At 39.1% G+C, this 20631-nt stretch overlaps 2 protein-coding genes across 6 annotated transcripts; both read left to right on the forward strand.

The window, feature by feature from the left end:
* Positions 1-32: 32 nt before the first annotated feature.
* Positions 33-10859, forward strand: LOC133647755 (protein SERAC1-like). Of its 3 annotated transcripts, none has more exons than XM_062043448.1 (18): positions 33-125; positions 2383-2512; positions 2599-2635; positions 2714-2856; positions 3231-3320; positions 3585-3620; positions 3757-3888; positions 3957-4078; positions 4154-4282; positions 4361-4474; positions 6745-6907; positions 7361-7511; positions 7614-7755; positions 7830-7930; positions 9101-9198; positions 9267-9449; positions 9524-9667; positions 9746-10666. In XM_062043448.1, exons 2-18 carry the CDS (start codon positions 2419-2421, stop codon positions 9880-9882), a joined length of 2016 nt encoding a protein of 671 aa, XP_061899432.1. In that variant the 5' UTR covers positions 33-125; positions 2383-2418; the 3' UTR covers positions 9883-10666. The 3 variants fall into 3 exon arrangements, with proteins under 3 accessions (XP_061899432.1, XP_061899430.1, XP_061899431.1); XM_062043446.1 differs by having other exon boundaries at positions 103-152; positions 9746-10859; XM_062043447.1 differs by lacking the exon at positions 3585-3620 and having other exon boundaries at positions 103-152; positions 9746-10665.
* Positions 10860-10980: 121 nt separating this feature from the next.
* On the forward strand, positions 10981-11896 carry LOC133647757 (general transcription factor IIH subunit 5-like). Of its 3 annotated transcripts, XR_009825760.1 has the most exons (4): positions 10981-11069; positions 11321-11390; positions 11469-11722; positions 11793-11896. XR_009825760.1 is itself a non-coding variant. In XM_062043449.1 (3 exons), the coding sequence occupies exons 2-3, from the start codon at positions 11356-11358 to the stop codon at positions 11647-11649; spliced, it is 216 nt and encodes a 71-aa protein (XP_061899433.1). In that variant the 5' UTR covers positions 10981-11069; positions 11321-11355; the 3' UTR covers positions 11650-11744. The 3 variants fall into 3 exon arrangements, 2 of the variants coding, with proteins under 2 accessions (XP_061899433.1, XP_061899434.1); XM_062043449.1 differs by lacking the exon at positions 11793-11896 and having other exon boundaries at positions 11469-11744; XM_062043450.1 differs by lacking the exon at positions 11793-11896 and having other exon boundaries at positions 11040-11162; positions 11469-11744.
* The last annotated feature ends 8735 nt before the right edge of the window (positions 11897-20631 follow it).

The following is a 20631-nucleotide window of genomic DNA, read 5'->3' on the forward strand; positions in this document are numbered from 1 at the left end:
ACACTCACGTGAGAGGCGTGTCCCGCTGATGACGTAGTATTCGTGCGACATGTTCTGCAATAACACAGCGCCGATTTAGTGGGCGAAACTCAACTTTTACAACTCTCGTCAAGACTGCAATCAAGGTAATTTGGTAGTTTGACACAATGAGTGTAAGTAAACAACTATCTAGCAAACAAACTGAGGATTTAGGAGATATTGTCAGACACTAAGTCGCCTTTTTTAATGGTCGTTGTCAGCCAAGTTGGGCTAGCTTGGTTTGTGTTCAACGTTCATGTGTGGGAACGCAGGCTCCTTTTCCGAGTTAACTATTATCTTATTTGAAGGGACACTCTGACAATTGATTAGCCGTGAGCTGGAGCCACGTCCGGGGATTTAGTTCGGCTATCTAACGCGTTTTGTCGTGTTAGCTTTGCATGCCAGTGGGTATAACTGTCGCTTTCGCTTCTTCTTTCTAACTACGCGATCATAACATTCGTAAAACCACAGGTTACACATTGTCGATACCAGGGTAGCGTTTAACAATGACAATGTGTGTGTTTAATATATATTTATAAAAGATACCGGCTAATTTGCCTGTACATTATGTAACCCTAATTCCCCGACACCTTAAGAATTGTGCTGGACAACGAGTTGACAGCCTGTGACTTTTTACTCATTAGCTAGCGCTGCTCGGCTTTACAGTCAATCAGTGGGGAAGTGTAGTCTCAGGATCACGCCAAAATGATTTCAATGAGAAATATGTTTTGCCTTAGTGTAGATATTTTGCACTGTAAGTTTTTTTTTGTTATAACAATTGCAAGTGATTCAAATGTAGTACGTTGATTATTTTGTTGATAGTGTTACTTTGTGTTATATTGTTGTATTAAATATTGTTAAATTGCTGATTCAACTGTCTTGTAAAGCAGTGGTCCCCAACCACCGGTCCGTGGCGCATTTGCTACCGGGCCGCACAGAGACATTAAATCATTTATAACCGATCGCATTTTCTCCTACTTAACTTTGGCCAGTCCCACCAGACACACCAATAAACTTGTTCATAAATGGGTTATGTGGGTTATACTTGTATAGCGCTTTTCTACCTTCAAGGTACTCAAAGCGCTTTGACACTATTTCCACATTCACCCATTCACACACACCCATTCACACACTGATGGCGGGAGCTGCCATGCAAGGCCCTAACCACGACCCATCAGGAGCAAGGGTGAAGTGTCTTGCTCAAGGACACATGGATCGTGAGTCGTGACGAGGTTGGTAGAAGGTGGGGATTGAACCAGTAACCCTCAGGTTGCTGGTACGGCCACTCTCCCAACCACGCCACGCCGTCCCCAAATGTATTCTAAAACTCCTGATAGGAAGTCGTCATTTGCTATATTTGTTACATCTTTGTTACATGGGACAATGCACATTAATAAACATAAATGTAAAGGTGCCAAATCGTAGCCAAAAGCTAGATTCTATCTGCGGTCCGTGGCAGGTCGATGACCTAAGATCAGGGCAGATCAGGAACAAAGTGACCATAGTAGTTAAAGTGCATAAGGCAGATGGAAAAAATGCTTAATTGTTACATGAATTGATTTACGTGGACCCCGACTTAAACAACTTGAAAAACTTATTCGGGTGTTACCATTTAGTGGTCAATTGTACGGAATATGTACTGTACTGTGCAATCTACTAATACAAGTTTCAATCAATCAATGCATATAATAATTGTGCTGAAGGAAGAAAATACACATCTCCTTTGGCCTAGTAAGTTAAAGTGCTGCTATTATTACACATAGTCCTATTACATAAGTAGTTAGCAATAACAAATGTATTTACGCATGCAAAATTGAACCAAAAAAAGCTGACAGTGTGTCTACATATGAAATATTGCACAAAATATGAATACATAACTTTTAGAATGGAAATAAAAATCCACAGAATACTCTTGGAACTAATGGCAAGTATTTCTAGCTTTCTTATATATCCATGCTCTCGTCCTTGAATGTGATGTGTCACCTATAACCCATCAGATACTAAAGCCAAAAAAAACTACTAGCAAAAATGTGTAAAAACCCAAAGTGTATGGCGAGCTTCTTTGCAAAGGGAAAAGGACAGGGGCTCCCACTAATTCAACGTCATAGTGAGTTTTTTCATGTATTAATTTTTCATGCACTTATTTGCTATATTTATCTGCTACATGTGGAAGGCCGGTCCATGGAAATTATGCCTACATTAAACCGGTCCCTGGTGCAAAAAAAGTTGGGGACTCCTGTTGTGAAGTATTCAAGTAAAAAGTATTTGTAAGAGCAATACTAGACATGTATGCACATGCAAATGGATCGATAACAAAATGTGTATCGCCCAATTCTAAGGTCTGTGTGTTTGTCTTTGATGTAGACCCCACGAAGATCCCAACAAATCAGACAGGAGAGGATGTCTGCATCTGCCCTGCGTTTTATCCACTATAGGAGATTGAGTTCAGTTGTGGTGCCTGGTCTCAACAAGGTGCTCCGTTGGAAGGATTTAAGTGAGTTGTACATCCTCACTTTACTCAAATGTGGCATGTTTTACTTTTAGACAACCAAGTAAGATTGTTTTTCTCCTAACATCTAGGAAAGGTTGCCAAAGTAACAGGTGCAATTGTGTTCGGGTAAGTCATGAGTGAAAAGTTGACTTGGAAGTTGCCTGATTTGTGGGAACCTTGTGTGTCATTAATATATTTTTGCAGAGGCTGCCTTTTTATCACATATGAGGTGGCGGCCTTAGACAAAGCTGTGACCATAGACACCAGTGTGATTCTTCAAGAGAAGTACAAGTCTTACATTTATCTGCGAACCAGTCCCTCGGATGAAAAGGATAACCTTGCTGCAGGTACAGGATTATCGTGACATTACAGTGCAGATCTAAACCTTATGTAAATTTTAATTGCTCCACAAAAACAAACAAGATCATATGAACTTTCAGTCAATTCTAAACTCTAAAAACACTACACCTCTTCCATTTAATGCTCTTGAATCTAAAACACAGGAAAAATCCTGACAGCCTTGTCCTGGGGCTCAGTGACACCTTCTGGCATCGCTTCCTGTCTTTCTTCCTTTTTCCTCTGTCTTTCCTGCCACTAGTCGAGGTCAACCACCCCTCTCCCTACAGTATAATGTGCTAGCTGACATGATAATCAATGATACATTTCAGTTATTATCATATATTTGTCCTTATAGTTGTTTTTGGTGTGGCATATTTTCCAGGGCTCACTCAGAAGACAAGGAGGGAACTCCACAAAGCAGCGAGACGGTTTCTAGAAATATCCTCACGGCTTCTGCTTCAGTCATTGGATGGTAAGAAACGCCGTGAATGAAACTACAATGTATTCTTGGCTGAAAATACCTAAATATTTTTTTTAAAAGTGCACAGTCTTTTGTAAAGGCCAAAGGAAGCACCTGAATTCTTCACATGCATCCTGGTCTGTTGTATACACTCACCAGCAACATTTGCTAACGCTGCACAATCCAATAGAAGAGCTCTATCATGAAATCATTTATTTGTAATGATTCCAGAGAAGCTGAACACATGCACCTTTTTTTATCTTTGACAAAAACTAGCTGCCAAGTCGGTGACACAAAGTTTGCGACTGCAAGGTTTGTAAATGCCCTCGCTGTGGTTCTGTAGTGTCTATAGGGTCTGTAGGTAGAGCCGTAGATGCACTTTTTATTTTAAAAACTGTGGCACAGTTCTCGATTTGTACTGCATCAGTATGTTTCTTTTTTTGTATAGAGCGACTAACTCATGTAGATGCAGACCCACATGAGGTGGCGCTGTGGGTCCTACTAAAAAGGACACAATCCGACAATGGGGCCGCCAGAATACAAGCTGTGCAGGACCTTGCAGACAATCACCACTGGCATGGTAAAATAATCCAAAACTACTCCCCTAAATGACATAGACGTAAGTGTTCTATCATGTCGACGATGCAGACTACCAGTATCAGACCGCTGCCCAAGTTATAGACCAAAGAACCGCCGTGGGCCTCGCTCGGACTCCATGGGCCGACCTGCGATTCTTCCTCCCTGGGCCTGCACTTCCTGACCTTAATGATGTAAGTATCGCCATGAAGTAGAATTAGTAGAACTCCTCATTAAAACCAGCCAAAGATTTGTCACCAACTTTACAGAGTTTCTCAGCAGAGGACGGTCTGAGGCATCTGCTCGCTTCTCTGCCACAATCCGAGGTAGACAAGTGTGTTCAGTATTTCACGTCGCAGGCTCTCAGGGAGAGCACGCACTCGTTAGCAGCGCAGCGGGTAAAGAGAACATTAAAGACACATGACAAAAGTGCAATCCCGTTTTTATCTTCCAACACGCCAAATTCTTTGTTCAAGGGTGGCCTGTGGTGTTTTGGTGGCAACGGGCTGCCCTACGCCCAAAGCCTCACCTCTGTTCCCTCTGAGAAGGTGGAGTCCTTCTGCCTACAAGCCCTAGTGCAGCACTCCAAGGTAAAATCAATGGAGAGACCCATCTACTAACCATTAGGGATGTAACTATGTCAGAATGTCGATATTATCACGGTATTAAAGTGGAATTGCACTTTTTGGGGAATGTTGCCTATAATTTTACAATCATTATGAGGGTCAAGAACCAATGTTTTAGGGGTTTTTTTGCATTCTAATTTGTAATATTTGGCTTTTTCTATCTGGCTAGCAATGCATCTAATGGGAGCAATCAATTCTTCCTCTAAATCACTAAAAAAAATGCATCCAAAAACCGCCAGCAATGCTTCATTTATGCTTTGAACCTGTAAGATAACCAAGATGTAGCGATTGATTGATTGATTGATTGAGCGACATTGTTATTTAAAAAGCAAACACTGAGGAAATGTTTTTCTAGCATAGTAACACATCGTCTTGCGACAGGATGCTACGGCATTAGTCCTAAGCTAGCTTCTGCGTCAGCAGCTGAATGGTTTTTGAGTTTGTAATGCACAAGACAATGTGATGGGACACAAATCCGTATTAACTAAAAAACATTAACAATCATATTACAGTATCTGTGAAGTATCAGCCCACATTTCATGTTTTGTTTGTACACAGCTAACTCTACAGTGTATGTACTGTAGTTGTAAAAACAATAGCATGAAGTGCTGCATGTATCGTGATGAATATTATGGTGACTCACTCAATGGACATTTGTCCGTTTGGTCCAGCTGGCCGGGAAAATTTTTTTCCTGTTTATTTTGGGTAAGCACTCCATTTCCGTCAGCTTAGCTTGGCTCCAACCTACACATTTACACCGTCAAGTGACACCAGTCCTGACTCTCGGCTTCTGTCAGCTCCTACGTTTCACCCTCTCTTCACGTTCGCTAAGCTTATAACCAGAAGTTCATCCTCCATATATTTAGGTTCAAAATGATAAGGTTGTGAATACTCATTTGTCCAAAAATAGTCATCTTCATCTATTACAAAGTCTGCCATGAATGGAAAACACATGCTTTTGTTTCTGGAAGTAGGAACACACATTTGTTGCTGGAAGTCGGAAGTGCGTTGGTATCGCAACGGAAATAAATACGCTGAGGAAATAAGTTCCAGTAATGCATAAAATAACTGAAATACGGTAAATCAATCCATCCATCCACGCTTGTCCCTGTCGGGGTTGCCGGAGGTGCTGGAGCCTATCTCAGCTGCATTCGGGCGGAAAGCGGGGTACACCCTGGACAAGTCACCACCTTATCGCAATATTGTACATATTACTACATTATATATACACTTGCAGCGTGTATATACAATTTTGATGGAGGGTTTTGAAGGCTACAATGGTGACTCCCATTAGTGGGGTTTTTTTGTCTTTAGAATCCTGAAAAAATGGTTGTGTTCTTAGGTGTCATAATAATTTTGTGAATGATAAGCAACATTCCAAAAAACTGCAGAATGTTTAGGATAAAGACACTTGCTGTAAATAAACCTAAACCTCATGTTCAAATGTTCTAATCATATTTATCACTACAAACATGTATTTTCAAGTGCAAAGAATAGTGGTTGAACGTCCACTGTTTCAAGCAGATATTTTAAATAAACTTACAGTTGAGTGTCTTTAAAGTGACAAACAATTAAATTGTAAAACAATAATTTTAAACTTTTACTTTCTGAGAAGCAGTGGTCTCTGCAGTGGACATTGTTTACATCAGTTTGGAAAAATGCAATTTCTCAGGAAAAAATGAACTCACAATTTTGCTTTTAATAATGTAAACACCTCACATATTGATGTTTAGCCTCGCTGGCTTCAAATATCCTTTCCCTCGGCGCGGTGCGCCTTAGCTGAGTCTGTTTTGACTTGGAACGCTCGAGACGAACGTTGATGCGCTTTACCTCCGCCAAAGATGTTTTCGCCAGGGTTTGTTTGTCTGTTTTTTAGAGTCAAGGTTTAGTCTAAAAAGGACGCGTAACATAAAAGACGGACGCTTTGGATTTACTTATTCTTATTTAAAAAAGGAATGTTAGTACAAATTATAGTGTCGCTAATACAGCAAGTCGCGGCAATTAACACAAGTGCGCGGTGATCAGTTGGCCGAGATTGCCAGCCCCTGCGTAGAGGATTTTGGGAGATGTAGTTTATTTTCAGACCAGCAAAAGCGCCAGAAAATAACTACACTCACCAAGTTTTCATTTGATACATCATACATCACGGCATTATTGTGAAGATTTTGAAACCACAATACTGTTACATCCCTACTAGCCATAGTAGGCGTTACTATTTGTTTCATGCCTTGCAGGTTCAAAGCCACTGTGACCACATAGTGTCCAACGGGGGTCTCCAACTTCTTCAAAGGGTTTACCAGCTAAGGAGAGACTCCCAGAAGATTCAGAGGAACATTGTGCGAATCATTGGAAACCTGGCGCTCAATGAGAGCATTCACAAGGCCATTGTGCAATCGGGTAACTTTCATTTGTGACATTGCACTAGACCTTTATGGTATGCCAGTTTTTTTAACCTTGTGTAATTTATCAATAGTAGTGTTGCTAGTATTCAATTTAGTAATTGTATTTGTCTCAACGCAGAGATCATGAGTGGCAACTGTAAATCGTGATACAGTTAATAAATAAATACAATGACAATAAAACTTTTTATTCAAATATGTTCTAAAATGATTTTAAGATTATGGCAGGCTGTATGTAATCGATTTAGTGTTTTTCTGTTAAAATAAAGCCAATCTCATTTTTGTATCCCTTTATTTTAAAAAAAATATTGAAATACATATTGGTATGATGGTATCTTTTCCTTGTACCAAAATGTTGGTATAGGGACAACACTACATTGCACCCTAGAGCTTACGTTTTTAAACTATACTGCTATAAAATGACCGCTATTTTTTTGTTACCAACCTCAAGGATGGGTGTCGGTCCTGGCCGAGATGATGCAGTCTCCTCACGTCATGCAGGCGTCCCATGCAGCTCGCGCCCTCGCCAACCTTGACAGGGAGACGGTGAAAGAAAAGTATGAAGATGGAGTCTACATTCTACACCCGCAAACACGTGACAAGTAGGAGAAAACACCTGAGTTGTTCTTAAAATGTGTCCCTCTTATTATTATAAATGTATATATATATCTCAAATCAACTCTTGGATTTTGCCTTAATTTAAGACAGCCAATTAAAGCAGACGTGCTGTTCATCCACGGTGTCCTGGGGGCAGCCTTTAAGACATGGCGCCAGAAGGACAAAAGTGTGTTAGATGAAGAGAACACCAAAGATGGCAGGGATGATTACACAGAGTGTTGGCCAAAGGTAAGATACCATAAAACTGTGTCTTATTGATTGTGATTAGGGATTATTTACTTATTGTGCTTTTTAATTGACAGTCATGGTTAGCTGCTGATTGTCCACATCTGAGGGTGTTATCAGTGGAATATGATAGCCACCTCAGTGACTGGATGGCTCAGTGTCCTGCTGAGAATCAAAGGTCTGGCTTATTTTACTTTGAGTCCAACACATGACCTCTGTATAGTTAAAACTGGTAAATGGGTTATACTTGTATCGCACTTTTCTACCTTGCTAATGCCACACCATAATGTTATGGTTTAAAAATAGTATTTCCTCATATTTAATACACACCGTTAGACTTGGACAAACTTTATTGCTCTGTAAGGGAAATTTAAACAGATAAATGCTGCACCTCAAACAGATGCTGATGGCGCAAAAGCACTAAACTGTAAGAGATACAGTTAACTATGTATCCCTCCGAATGTCTTTATAGCAACAAAAACTGCCTACAGCAGACTTGGCATCTGTAATCCTGAAGCTTAAAGAGAATGTCCCAAAAAATGTAAAAAGTATTACATAATAATACAATAATTATTATATATATTATAAATATTTTTGTTTTGTTTCTAATTATTGTAATCTAATATTTTAGTTACAAATTATGTCTTTGTAGAAATTCTGATAAATATATATCTTTATTCTTTATTGCAGACCATAAGATCCATTACACACACAAAAAACACAATACAAAACATTAAAAACAAAACAATCAAATATTAAAAACAAAACAATAAAACATTAAAAACAAAACAATAAAACAAAAACAAAAAAATAATAACAATAATATAATTCAATATTATTATAAAGGTGGATTTTTATAAAGTTCCCAGCCAGTGCGGAGCTTTTAGTGTTGGTCCACATCCCAGATAAAGGTGTGGGTTGCGTTATCTGGCATAACATCTTAACTACTGTAAATAACATGTGCATTTGTACCCTAATTAATGCTTTACACAGAATACACGGGTGCCCAAAGTGGGGCCCGCCAATAGCTTCCCAATTTGATACATATTTATACTGACCTCTTTCGAGCTCACATAATCACTGATGGCATGTCCACAAGGCTAACTGGTTTCAATCTATTGAATGTGATGATCTCCACTTTTTTATATATGGTGGTATAGGGCTGCTTTATGTTTGAAATCACTGTTTGGCCCATGACCCATTAGCCCATTTTCACTTTGGCACTTGAAGGTAACACATTTGGGAACCCCTTCCCTAATAGATGTGTGTTTATTTATATTTGAGGAAATACTGTACAATAGTAATAATAATAAATTAATTGATCATTTTAATAATTTTCTCTCTGCAGGAAGTCCTTGGCCAGCAGAAGCCAAGAGCTGCTGAAGAAGCTAAAGATGGCAGGGGTTGGAGACAGGCCGGTGGTCTGGGTAGCTCACAGTATGGGAGGTGTGCCATGTCTTTATCAGGCTCAAAATAAATTCGCTTTTGACATGTTTTCTTAATTTTCTTGTCAGGCTTGCTTGTGAAAAAAATGCTAATTGATGCCTCTGAAGACCCAGACATGCAGGACCTGTTAAGGAACACCAAGGGCATTTTGTTCTACAGCGTACCTCATCACGGCACCTTTATGGCGGAATACTCAGTCAATGTCCGATATCTCCTCTTCCCCTCCATCGAAGTCCGAGAGCTTTGCAAAGGTCTACCATTAAAGTCTAAAGTTGATGTAAATGTTATTATGACACCTGTGATAAGTTGATGTGCTTTAATTAAGACTCACCAGCCCTGCGCGACCTGAACGAGAACTTCTTGAACATAGCCAAAGGGGAACAAATTAAGGTGTTAAGCTTTGCAGAGACGCTTCCCACAAACATCGGTCCTATGATCAAGATACTGGTGGTGCCAGCACAGTCAGCAAGTAAGTGAGGCCAGCTTGCGTTCATGTCATAAAAAAACCACAGATCCCCTCCTTACCTTGCTCGGATTCCGATTGCAGACATTGGCATTGGGGACCTGATTGAAGTGGATGTGGATCATCTGAGCATCTGCAAGCCAGAGAAGAAGGAGTCATTCTTGTACAAGCGCAGCCTTCAGTTCATCCAGGAAACATTGCAGAGCTCCATCAGCCATTGACGACCACTGTTAACTTAACATACTTGAACCAGCTTCCTGGTCCCACAGAAATAACGACTTATGTCATTTTCGTGTAATGAGAATTAACATGAATAACCAGGGAAGAGTTATTCATTCTCAAAGCACAAAACTAAATGCAGATCTCTCACTAATACCCAAACCTTATTTAAAAGTTTATCATGGCAACCCTTTTCTGTAAAAGATATGCCCATGATTTTATTTCTTACACCTAAATGAGACATTTTCTAACAATTAACACAAGTAGTTTTAAAAAAAAAAAAAGGACTTACCCCTCAGTATAAATAAATGATAAATGGGTTATACTTGTATGGCGCTTTTCTACCTTCAAGGTACTCAAAGCGCTTTGACAGTATTTCCACATTTACCCATTCACACACTGATGACGGGAGCTGCCATGCAAGGCGCTAACCAGCAGCCATCAGAGGCAAAGGGTGAAGTGTCTTGCCCAAGGACACAACGGACGTGACTAGGAAGGTAGAAGGTGGCGATTGAACCCCAGTAACCAGCAACCCTCCGATTGCTGGCACAGCCACTCTACCAACTTTGCCACGCCGTCCCGATTATTTAAGAACAAAAGTATAATTTAGATTTTATTGGTGCATTTATATTTATGCTTTTTACTGTATAACAATCATAATGATGATCCTAATTTCATAACTGACAATTCAATAGGATTTTCATCTTCATTCTTTTTGTGGTCACACATTTCACAAGTGAACAATAAAATGTGTTAGGTTGGAGGCGTCATTTGAGTCAATCATTGCTTTAGTATGTTTTTTTTAACGAAGTTATCAATTAAACTGTCAATTGGCAATCCCGGCTAACAATAACATGCTAATAGTTAGCTTTACATGTTGGCTAAAGAGCCAAAGTAGGATAGTCTTTATAATGTGTTTCTTGACAAGTAAAAGCAGGCATGCAGGGTTTTTTATTAGTACTATAGTACATTTAACGGTTTTAAGTATTTTTTTTAAACACTGAAAAACCTTTTTTTGAAACCTTACCTCAAATTTCTGTTAGTAAACACTAAACACCTGCAAAGAGTGAGCTACGGAGCGCATGCGCAATAGAGCATGAAGCTCATTGTCCCTCCGCACTCGCCGTAGTCAACAGTACAATGCGACACAAGCTAACTTAAGCGAACATTGGGAAAAAGAAGACTCCAGGTTGGTAAAGTTCACCTGTTTATATCCGCCAAATGTCATCTTTATTGTCGCAGTTAGTTGCCATACTGTAATGCCAAACATCGAAATACAGCGGTAAGTCTTTTAAACATGTAGTCGGCATGCAGTGGCTAACAATAGCTTAGTTTATTTCGTCATGGGGTCATACTAATGCGTTATCAGTATTAGTGTACTGTCTTTGTGCTTAATGTTTGCTATCTTTCAAATACGAATGTTATTTTTTGGTCTAACAGGTGACTCAGTTTAATTTCCAAGACAGCCAGTCAGTATGGTCAACGTGCACAAAGGTGTTCTTGTTGAATGGTAAAAACAAAACGCCTGTTGTATTTGTGGACTGTTTTTTGTTGTTGTCTTATTTTCCCTTATGCCTTACTCACTCAGCGACCCGGCCATGAAACAGTTCCTCCTGTTCCTGGATGAAACCATGGCCCTGGGGAAGAAGTTTATCTTAAAGGACTTGGACGACACACACGTGTTCATCCTGTCAGAGGTGGTCCAGACCCTGCAGGAGAGAGTGGGAGAGCTCATGGACCAGAACTCCTTTCCCGTCACACAGAAATGAGATTATTTTCAAGAATAATCCCTTTTGTTTGGAGCTTCTAGATGAGAAGTGTCTGCCAGTTTTATGTTTTAAGGTACAGTAAATTAATACTTCTCTTTTTGCGTCATTGAAATGACAGGGAAATGAATACTCCTTTCTTTTAGAGCAAATGTGTCAAGGCCCCAGGGCCCAGACGTGGCCCGCACAAACCTGGATACAATGTGCGTCAATAAAGCACTTCATCTTTCTCAGAATCAGAATACCTTTATTGTCATTGTGTGGAAACAACGAAATTGGACAGCAATCCAGCTCAGTGCTTTTAAAACAAACCTACATAAAATAGTCTTCAGACAACAATAATAAAACAATTGAAAATTTAAAAACATAATTAAATGTTAAAAAAAACATTGCACAGTAGATCTTTATCAGAGGTAAGCAAGTAATAAAGTGGTGGGTGTTCAGGTAAGTGCAGAGTTTAGGGCAGGGGTGTCCAAAGTGCGGCCCGGGGGCCATTTGCGGCCCGCAGCTAATTGTTTACCGGCCCGCCACACATTCTGGAAATGCTATTGCAAAAATAAACAAAGAACATTCACAAAAAAAAAAGTTGACACAAAGCTGCCATGCAGGCTGTTTTTTATTTTATTTTGTATTTTTTCCTTTTTTTGCCATTGCTCCAAAAAAAATAATGACAAAAAAATCCATGTTATAATGAATTATTTTTAAGGCTCCAGTTACTTCAAATATTTCACTTTAAAATGTCTTATGCGGTAAATTTTGCATATATTGTGTAGATGCCATATAAAAACATCAAAGTTTTATTTGAAAAAAGAGCATAAAACAAACAAAATAATAGTTCAAACGTAAAATCGACAGATATATCTGAAGTTGATCTCGTAACTTAAGTGTTGAAAGTAAAAGAAAAACCTAATAAAAATGTATCACTTTATGAGTGGGGCACCTTTTGGAACCCAAATATATTTAGTGGTATTGTATTTATCTTCACTGTGATTACTCAAAAATATTAAATAATTAAAATCAATGGTGTCCTGCATTATTGATCTTTTAGGGCTCTAATTACTAAATACTGCATATTTCAGTTTTACTATTAAAAACTAAGTTGTTTTTGACAGAAAAGCCATAAAACATTTTCTTTTTATTACTTTATATGAACTTGAAGTTGATATAGAGATTAACTGTAAGCGTTAAATAAAAAATAATAATTTGACTTATTTTTAACATTTTAATGACTGAGACCCTTTATGGTCCCCGGGACCACTAAAGGTAAAATAAATTTAAAAATCCATATATGTTTATGTTTTGAAAATGAAAAATATCAAAATGTCACCCACATGCTTTAATTTTTCCATGTGCGGCCCTCAGTGGAAAAAGTTTGGACACCCCTGGTTTAGGGCAAAAACAGCTCTAGGATATAAACTGTTTTTCAGTCTATTTGTCCTTGCTTTGACGGTCTTATAACGCCTCCCTGAGGGCAAGAGTTCAAGCCAGTGGTGACCTGGGTGGGATGAGTCCTTGATGCTGTTTGCTCTCCTGTTCTGGCTAGATGTATTTTTAATTTTTGTATTTTCAAATTTGAGAGAAAAATGTACTACATACAATTGCATATGTTAGGAACTTGCATGTTGGCAGAATGCAAACGCAGAAAGCGTTGTACAGGTCAATGAATGTAATTATTTACGTTAAGAGCAAAAGACAATAGAAATTAAAGGCTAGTGCAGGGGTCGGCAACCCAAAATGTTGAAAGAGCCATATTGGACCAAAAATACAACAAAAAAAATCTGTCTGGAGCCACAAAAAAATAAAAGCCTTATATAAGTGTTATAATGAAGGCAACACATTATGTAAGTGTCTATATTAGCCTACTATCAAAGGCTGATGCAAATCTTTGTTGACAGAAATGTTGTATTCTCATTTTTATTCTACACATTGTTGCAACATTGGACATTAGTAAAATGGAGGTTTCTCACAGGATAAGATAACTTCCGGAAATTACTGGCTCACAATGGCCAAAGGTATAGATGTGTGTCCAAGTTTAAGGAAATGGCAGGATGTCTTCAAATGGATTTATTACAATCTTTGCAAGCTGGGTAACAGTTGCTGTGATCTGGAACAATATGGCAAATAAACAACTATAAGAAATGCGGCCAGTATTACATAAAGATAGTGTGTCATGAGACATGCAAATATGAATTAAATACACAGAGGAAATTAAGGAAATTAAATGAGCTCAAATATACCTACAAACGAGGCATAATGATGCAATATGTACATACAGCTAGCCTAAATAGCATTTTAGCATCGATTAGCTTGCTGTCATGCACTGACCAAATATGTCTGATTAACACTCCAACAAGTCAATAACATCAACAAAGCTCACCTTTGTGCATTCACGCACAGCATAAAACTTTTGGTGGACAAAATGAGACAAAGAAGGAGTGGCATAAAACACGTCTTTCTGTGGCAGCATCGGAAAAGGTTGTACATGTAAACAAACTACAATGAGTTCAAGAATTGCTGAAAGTAGTAGGACAAAACGGTGCTTACCAAATACTCATCAGTGAAGCATGTAGAACATAAACAGTGGGATTTCTAACGATTAGGAAGGTTGGCGTCATGTTTGTTCTCCTACAGAAAATATATTAAAACAAAAATATATTTTTTTCTTAAATCTTTTTCCATTTTCACACATCTCTGAAAGAGGTCCAGGGAGCCACTTGGGCGGCGCTAAAGAGCCGCATGCGGCTTTATGACCTTTTATGACTTGCTAGTGCAAGGCATGTAGCGGCAGCGGTGTAAATACATGCACACTGACAAAAGACAAGTAGTTTTTCTCCTGCAAGTCGTCTCCGGGGTCTGTATCTTGGGGTTGCAACTATTTCTTCTAAACTTACGCTACAAGATATTCCAAGCATATTTAAATATCTGCTTCCCACCTTGTCTTATGATTTTAAAGCAAGTTATCAAATGCATATGCAATTATGTAATGATGTGAATCATAATGAGGTAATTATTATAATTTGTTGTATGTATACAATATATTGCCTATTATATGCCCTCTGAGGGCAATCATAACTGCGGTGTGGTTTCAATGAAAATGAGTTTGACATCCCTGTTTTAGAGTGAGATTGTGTGCTACTGGCGACAGAACCATGGGTCGACATGGGCTAAGTCACAGGTGCCAAACTCAAAGCCCGGGGGCCAAATCTGGCCCGCCACATTATTTTATGTGGCCCACGAAAGCCTGGAAATATGTGTTAATAAAATGCTTAATCTTTTCTTACTAAATATATTTGTTTTCCCTTTTGACATAAAAAATCATGTACTGCATGTAATGGCATATATTTTCAAATTAAATATTAAATCAAAATATTATATTATCAGGTATTCCAAAAACATTTTTGGTTAAAATAAAGATAAATACTGTACTTAAATATCTGCTTGACTTATGATTTCAAAACAAATTATCAATCAAATTGTAGACTGTAAAATCGACAATACATTTTATGGTTAAATTCCGCCAAGTTTTTTACCGTAATATCAACTTTGGTACTGTTTTTTCCATACACAGTAAGACACTAAAACATTGAAAAACAAACAAAAAAAACATTAAAACAAGATTTTACAGTAAAAAAAAAACTGGCAGCTCTGTTGCTTCAATTTTACCGCTAAAAACTGGTATTGTTTTTCCACTCCACGTATTACATTTTTTTATATGCTGTAAAAAAACAACAACAACAATGCTTTTACTGTACAATTCTGGTGACTGAGCTGCCAGTTTTTAAAGTAAAATTTGTTTTTTTGCAGCTCATGTTTAAAAAATATATATTGTTAATATATATATATATATATATATATATATATATATATATATATATATATATATATATATACATATATATATACATACACACTACCGTTCAAAAGTTTGGGGTCACCCAAACAATTTTGTGGAATAGCCTTCATTTCTAAGAACAAGAATAGACTGTCGAGTTTCAGATGAAAGTTCTTTTTCTGGCCATTTTGAGCGTTTAATTGACCCCACAAATGTGATGCTCAAGAAACTCAATCTGCTCAAAGGAAGGTCAGTTTTGTAGCTTCTGTAACCAGCTAAACTGTTTTCAGATGTGTGAACATGATTGCACAAGGGTTTTCTAATCATCAATTAGCCTTCTGAGCCAATGAGCAAACACATTGTACCATTAGAACACTGGAGTGATAGTTGCTGGAAATGGGCCTCTATACACCTATGTAGATATTGCACCAAAAACCAGACATTTGCAGCTAGAATAGTCATTTACCACATTAGCAATGTATAGAGTGTATTTCTTTAAAGTTAAGACTAGTTTAAAGTTATCTTCATTGAAAAGTACAGTGCTTTTCCTTCCAAAATAAGGACATTTCAATGTGACCCCAAACTTTTGAACGGTAGTGTGTGTGTATATATATATATATATATATATATATATATATATATATATATATATATATATATATATATATATATATATATATATATATATATATATATATATATATATATATATATATATATATATATATATATATATACACACATGTATATTTATATATTACTCATTGTTAGAAGTGGCCCATCTGAGGGCAACCATAACTGCAACGGGGCCCTCAATGGAGTTTGACACCCCTGGGCTAAGTGAACTCCTAACAATGGGGAGCAGCTCGTCTGTGTTGGTGAAGATAATGACTTGGCCATTGGTGGTACTCTATTGGCGAACAAGAGCATGCACAAGTTGACATGGACATCACCGGATGGGAAGACAAAAAGCCAAATCAACCACATTATCATAAATAACAAATGGAAACGTTCTCTACAGGATGTACAGGTGATGCACAATGTCGATGTTGGCAGCGACCACAACCTTGTGGTTATAGTGACACATTGAAGGCAATTGAGGAAAGGAAATCACTCAAGAAGACAATTTTAGATTGTAAATCACCAAGGAGAGGACATGGAAGGTAAAAGGAGCAGCAAGAAAAGACAAACATCGCTATGGCAGAAGAAGCTGAGTTTGCTGCTCACCAAAAAGACATGAAAACAGTATACAAGACCACCAAGAATCTACAGTGGTTCAAGGTCCCTCCCAGGATATGCCAGTGAAAGCTAAAGATTGAACAATAATCATAGAAGAGCGTGCGAATCTGCATAGGTGAAAAGAGCACTTTCAGGAAATTATTAACCAGCCAGATCCATCACCGGTCTTTGGCATTCCTGAGACAGAAGAAGACCCGATATCAACATGGGGGAAATGATAGTGGGAGAAGTCAAGGAGGCCATCCAAAAACTAAGGAATGGAAAAGCCCCCTGAAAGGATGGTTGGTGCATGTCCAGAAATGCTGAGGGCGGAAGATAAAGATACGCCTCACATCCTCAAGAACATCCTTGGACATATGGAACAGTGAGACAGCACCAGATGACTGGAAAACTGGTATCATCGTCAAATTACCAAAGAAAGGGAACCATGGGGAATGCAACAATTGGAGAGGCATCACTACTCTCGCTAAATGTTCTGCCATGTTATTGTCCGATGTATTAAGACAGCATTAGACACCATACTACGAGGTCAGCAAGTAGGCTTCAGGAAAGGAAGGTCCTGTAGTGAACATCTTCGTTCTTCGCCAAATACTGGAACAATCAAATAAATGGACCAGCTCACTCCACATTATATTCATAGATTTCAAGGAAGCGTTTGACAGACTCCATCGCAACTCACTCTGGATGACCTTGAGATACTACGGCCTTCCAAAGAAGCTGGTCAACATGGTCCATTCTCTCTACAATAAATTTGAATGCTGTGTCATCCACAATAATGAGCTGAAGGAGCCTTTCGGGGTGGAAACAGGAGTAAAGATGCGTTCTGTGGCCCCTACTGTTCTCCCTGGGGATTGACTGACTGATGCAATGCAGTGATAAAGGAGAGCGTAGAGGCATCCAGTGGACTCTCACGTCAGTCTTGGAAGATTTGGATTACGCAGATGATATAGCTTTACTTTCACACCAGTACCAAGATGCACAACAAAAGACAAGACCGCCTCAGTCAGAAAGGCCACTAGCATCGGTCTAACAGTCAAGAAAAGAGGACCACGGTCCTGAGGAATCGTCTGCGATCACTCGAAACGAGTATGATTGTCCTCCTGTTGGTGGGATTGCCTTCAGGAGAACGCCTGTGCGTGGAATCTTTTAAAGTGGGGAGACTGGTGCACAGACAGCCCCCACACCGTCCTTGGCAAAAAAAAGGCCAGGGTCCAATGGCATGGAGACCAAGACAATTGGGGGCCCATCTTTGCTGCAGCCTTCTTCCGCCTTTGTGACCGTTGTGGAGCTTCTATGCAACCATCATCCGCCCACTCCGCCGCTGAGGTCTTTTTCCACGAGGGAGACGCACAGACTCCAACGTCACTTCTTCGCTGTGGGGAGCTGTATCCGGTGGCCTCCTCACAGCTGCAGGAGGCTGCCGGAGCTCCCGTCTGTCGGAGGACCGCCTATGGTGCGCCTACCAGCACTTGCTTTTCTCTCAGGGTGTGCTCCCCTAGCCTTTTGTCTTCCCAGACTAACCCACAAGGCAGCAGCATCTGAGGAATAACACTGCAACCACCAACCGTATCACTGTGAATGGAAATCCAATAGACCGGGGGTCAGCAACCCGCAGCTCTTTAGCACCGCCCTAGTGGCTCCCTGGAGCTTTTTCAAAAATAGAAAAAGATGGGGGGAAAAATACATTTTTTGTCTTAATATGGTTTCTTTAGACTGGGACAAGCATGACACAAACCTTCCTAATTGTTAGCAATCCCACTGTTTATATTGAACATGCTTCAATGATGAAAATATTTGGCGGGCGCCGTTTTGTCCTACTAATTTTGTCGGTCATTGAACTCACTGTAGTTTGCATGCACAACTTTCTCCGACGCTGCCACAGAAAGACGTGTTTTATGCCATTCCTTCTTTGTCTCCTTCTGTCCACCAAATGTTTTATACTGTGCATGAATACACAAAGGTGAGCTTTGTTGATGTTATTGACTTGTGTGGAGTGCTAATCCATACTTGCCAACCTTGAGACCTCCGAATTTGGGAGGTTGGGTGGGGGGTGGGGGTGGGGGGGTTGTTGAGGTGGGCGGGGTCGGGGCTAAGGGGGAGGAGTGTATTTATAGCTAGAATTCACTGAAATTCAAGTATTTCTTATATATATATTATTTACACATATACACACACATAACACTCTACTCATTGTTGTATTTGAAAGTGCAATGCTTTGCAGCCAGGAGCACAGCCTTTGAAGGAGCATAGGTATGGGCAGCATCTGTGAAATTTAATTTGCAGGAAAGGAGTGAGTTTAGGGTTGAATTGTCCATCCTCATTCTATTCTCTGTCACTATCTTTCTAACCATGCTCAACACCCTCTCTGATGACTTGCAAGCGTACTTCTTCTTCTTACTCGTCGTCGCCATGACTGTCTCTTCTCCGTTCTTCTGCTTCGTCTCGTTCTTGTTGTGTGTGCAGTTGTGCACTCTCCAAAAGCCGTAGATGTTATAACGTGACTGGGCCAGCACACTGTTTATATGGAAAAAAAGCGGACGTGACGACAGGCTGTCCTCACTCAGGTCCGCATGGACCTGGAGGAGGCGTGCCTTGTTGTCCGGCTGGAAATCGGGAGAAATTCGGGAGAATGGTTGTCACGGGAGATTTTCGGGAGAGGCACTGAAATTCGGGAGTCTCCCGGAAAATTCGGGAGGGTTGGCAAGTATGGCTAATCACACATATTTGGTTAGGGCATGACTGCAAGCTAATCGATGCTAACATGCTATTTAGGCTAGCTGTATGTACATATTGCATCATCATGCCTCGTATGCAGTTATATTTGAGCTCATTTCAATCAATCAATCAATCAATCAATCAATCAATGTTTATTTATATAGCCCTAAATCACAAGTGTCTCAAAGGGCATTTAATTTCCTTTACTAATGTCCTCTGTGTATTTAATTTATTTCTGCATGTCTCAAGACACATTATCTGTAGGGATGTCCGATATTGGCTTTTTTGCCGATATCCGATATTCCGATATTTTCCAACTCTTAATTACCAATACCGATATCAACCGATACGGATATATACAGTCGTGGAATTAACACATTATGTCTAATTTGGACAACCAGGTATGGTGAAGATAAGGTCATTTAAAAAAAAAAAAAAAAAATTAAAAAGATAAATTAAAAACATTTTCTTGAATAAAAAATAAAGTAAAACATTGTAAAAACAGTTACATAGAAACTAGTAAATTAATGAAAATGAGTAAAACTAACTGTTAAAGGTTAGTACTCTTCGTGGACCAGCAGCACGCACAATCATGTGTGCTTACGGACTGTATCCCTTGCAGACTGTATTGATCTATATTGATATATAATGTAGGAACCAGAATATTAATAACAGAAAGAAACAACCCTTTTGTGTGAATGAGTGTAAATGGGGGAGGGAGTTTTTTGGGTTGGTGCACTAATTGCAAGTGTATCTTGTGTTTTTTATGTTGATTTAATAAAAAAAAAAACGATAATGGAAAAACCGATACCGATAATTTCCGATATTACATTTTAAAGCATTTATCGGCTGATAATATTTTTGCGGCTCCAGACAGATTTTTTATTTTTGGTCCAATATGCTGGCTCCTTCAACATTTTGGGTTGCCAACCCCTGCAATAGACAAAGTCCTGTACGTCCTTGATCTGGGCAGCAAGATGACCGCCGTTGGTGATTACGATATCGAGGTCAAAACAAGAATCGGCAAAGAAAATCAAACCTTTGCTATGCTCAAATCTATCTGTAGATCAACTGGACTTAGCATCCACACAAAGTTAATGATCTTCAAGAGCAATGTTTTAATCGTCCTCCTGTATGGCTCAGAATGTTGGAAAACCACTTCATCTCTTGAAAGCAAGTTAGATTTTTTTCCAAAATAA

The sequence above is a fragment of the Entelurus aequoreus genome, linkage group LG04, assembly GCF_033978785.1.
Source record: "Entelurus aequoreus isolate RoL-2023_Sb linkage group LG04, RoL_Eaeq_v1.1, whole genome shotgun sequence".
In the NCBI taxonomy this organism is placed as follows: Eukaryota; Metazoa; Chordata; class Actinopteri; order Syngnathiformes; family Syngnathidae; genus Entelurus; species Entelurus aequoreus.

Bases quoted from the DNA above. Each gene is read 5' to 3' on its own strand.
- LOC133647755 (XM_062043446.1), top strand. The intron at 2,513-2,598 runs GTGAGTTGTACA...CCTAACATCTAG, and splicing joins GCTCCGTTGGAAGGATTTAA to GAAAGGTTGCCAAAGTAACA. The intron at 7,931-9,100 runs GTCTGGCTTATT...TTCTCTCTGCAG, and splicing joins TGTCCTGCTGAGAATCAAAG to GAAGTCCTTGGCCAGCAGAA.
- LOC133647757 (XM_062043449.1), top strand. From the start codon at position 11,356: ATGGTCAACGTGCACAAAGGTGTTCTTGTTGAATG. The intron at 11,391-11,468 runs GTAAAAACAAAA...TTACTCACTCAG, and splicing joins AAAGGTGTTCTTGTTGAATG to CGACCCGGCCATGAAACAGT.